At 60.3% G+C, this 2,617-nt stretch overlaps 1 protein-coding gene across 1 annotated transcript in view; it reads left to right on the top strand.

The window, feature by feature from the left end:
- The first annotated feature begins 244 nt into the window (after positions 1-244).
- Positions 245-2,617, top strand: part of TBCCD1 (TBCC domain containing 1) — a 10,694-nt gene continuing 8,321 nt past the window's right edge. The window contains exons 1-3 of the mRNA XM_017838840.1: positions 245-586; positions 678-827; positions 2,068-2,434. Coding sequence (XP_017694329.1) covers positions 245-586; positions 678-827; positions 2,068-2,434 — 859 coding nt within the window. The remainder of the gene's footprint in view (positions 587-677; positions 828-2,067; positions 2,435-2,617) is intronic.

Below are 2,617 nucleotides of genomic sequence, written 5' to 3'. Positions count from 1 at the left end.
GCGCGCCGCCGGCCAATGGCCTGCGCACACTTCAGCGCCGCCGGCCAATCGCCGGCCGCAGCGTCGCCGCTCAGCGCGACGCGCACACCTCGCCGCCACTTCCCTTCGCGCAGCCAATCGGCGTGCGAGTCGCTTAGCCCCGCCCCCACGCCGGTGGGCGCGACCAATGAGCGGCGGCTCCGGCGCAGGAGGGAAGGGCCCGTCTCGGTGGTTCCCGCGGCGGAACCCGGAAGCGGCGGCGGCCATGGCGGCGGAGGCGGGCTCGGTGCGGCTATGGGCGCGCACGGAGCCGTTCCTGGCGGGCGCTCTGCCGGCGCCGCCGCCCGCCCGCCTCGCCCCGCACTACCTGCGGAAGGCCGCCGCCTACGCCCGCGCCAGGGCCGCCCAGGGCTGTTTCCCGCGGCTGCGCTGGCCCCGCTGGCGCCACATCGCCTGCGGGAAGCTGCAGCTCGACCGCGACCTCGCCTGGCTCTACTTCGAGCTCTTCCGCGGCCTCCTCGAGCCCGACCCGCCCCGCCGCCTCCGCTGGGCCGAGGCGGAGGCCTCCTGTGCCAGCGCCGAGGAGCTGGAGCGGGAGCGGAGCAAGGCAAGAGCCCAGAGCCGGCCCAAGGCAGGGGGAGCCCAGGCCCAGTGTAAGAGGGGGGCCTGACTCTTCCTCCTCTCTCCCTGCTCTCCAGCTGTCCGTGGACACGCTGCAGTTCCTGCTGTTCCTGTACGTGCAGCAGCTCCACAAGGTGTCCCTGCGCAGGTCCCTGCTCGGCGACGAGTGGCCCAGCCCCAGGACCGCATCTCCCGGCTTTCCTGGGAAATCCGCCGGCGGGAATAAGGTACCCGTGCCTGTGGGATCTTCCACGTGCTGGAGCTTCTCCCCTTTTGGGATCTGCCCTGAGGGGGTCGGGAAGGGGCTGGGTTGTTCTCTCCAAGTGCCCATTCCCTGTTCCATGGTAAATGAGGCAGAGTTGCTGTGTTCTCTCTGCACTTGATAAAAAGTTTTTAAAAAGTTTTCCGTGAGGCTTTCCTGGAGTCCAAAGGCAGCTGAAAATTCCCTGTGAGTCCTGGCAATTCTCCTTTTAAGGAGCAACAGCCCCTTCGCTTTTTTCCGTTATTCAAACGGGAGACTTTTCTCGTCTTCGTAGTTCCTTTCATGTGCTCCAGTGGGAATATTGGATCCCAGGGTGTTCCCTGGCCTCAGGTTCCGTGTCAGGGAAGGGAGTTGGTTGTTCAGCTGGAGATCAGCCACGTGGAAGTGCTGTTTCCTTTTAAATCACTGCCAAATATTTAGGAAGGAGTGAGTTGGCTGTGTCCCGTGGGCAGCTCTGTGTGGGAGGGTGAGTTACAAATTGGCAACCGCAGCTGCAAACCTCTGGAATTCTGGCATGGATGTGCTGCTGGGAGCTGGATGAGCTGGTGGAATGTAGTTGGGACAAGCTGGAATCATTAAAAAGAGGAGCTGGGCAGCTTTATCCTTAAACAGATGGCAGTGAGGACAAGGTGTGTTCCTTCAGCAAAGCTTGGCTTTATTAAGCTCTGCTGTAATTCCATTCTCCTGCTTTTTTTCTGGGCATGAGTCCTTTAGGATTTGAACTAAGGATTCTTTCAGAGGCCGTTTTGTTTATTGGAGAAATGACCCTCAGCTTTTTACCCTGGAAGGTGACACTTTTTATCCTGGAATCCTGGCCCAGCTGGGCTTTTCCAGTGGAGCAGCTCCAAGACCTTGCCTGCCAGTTATTGATTTGTTCCCTTCCTTCCAGTGCCAGCAGGAGCTCCCTGGATTTGGGTGGGATTGGGAGAGAGCCCGTTGCTGCTTTCTAGGATTAAATATTTGCCGCTTGACTTAGAATAAAATGGGGTTTAATTTTGTGGGGGGGGTGGCTTTGTGTGCCTTGGAAGAGCAGGAATGAGCAGGAACGAGCTCTGTGTTTGACACGGAGTTTTTAATGATTCCAGCTTGTCCCAGCCACACATTTGACATTCCAGAGGAGTTCTGAGCAAGATTCCGGGCTGTGATGCCTGTGGAGCTTCCCAGCCTGGAGCACTGACCTGCCCCGTGTTTTCCTGCCCCCCCAGAACTGGAATGACCAGGAGCACCGAGCCTTCGTGCAGAGCCACCTCCTGGACATGCTGGAGCTGCTGCTGGAGCCGGAGCAGCTCTCGGCCTCATCCCACTCCAGCTCCAGCAGCCTGGTGTCCCTGGAAGCCGTGGGTGCCCTGAGCCTCCTGCTCGAGGGCTCCGTGGGCACTTCCCGGGCGGTGCGGCCGCTCCACGAGCTGGCCCTGTGCCCGCCCTGCCACCCCCACAACGGCTTCTCCCAGGGGGCCAGAGCCTTCTCCCTGCCCCGGCTGGAGAGCTGGATCCGCTCCTGCCTCACCGCCAACCCCTTGGGAATGACCGCCTGCATCAGGGCCGGCAGGAAGCTGGCGTGGGCACAGCAAGGTGGGCACTGGGAGGCACGGATGGGTTTGGGAGTGTGGGAGCGTGTGGGAAACGGGAATATAGGGATGTGGGAAATAGGAATATAGAGATGTGGGAAAAGGGGAGCATGTGGGAAATAGGGATATAGGAATGTGGGAAAAAGGGAGTATGTGGGAAATAGGAATATAGGGATGTGGGAAAAGG

The sequence above is a fragment of the Lepidothrix coronata genome, unplaced genomic scaffold (genome assembly GCF_001604755.1).
Source record: "Lepidothrix coronata isolate B3197 unplaced genomic scaffold, Lepidothrix_coronata-1.0 Scaffold363, whole genome shotgun sequence".
Classification (NCBI taxonomy): domain Eukaryota; kingdom Metazoa; phylum Chordata; class Aves; order Passeriformes; family Pipridae; genus Lepidothrix; species Lepidothrix coronata.
This window is presented reverse-complemented; position numbering and strand designations above follow the sequence as displayed.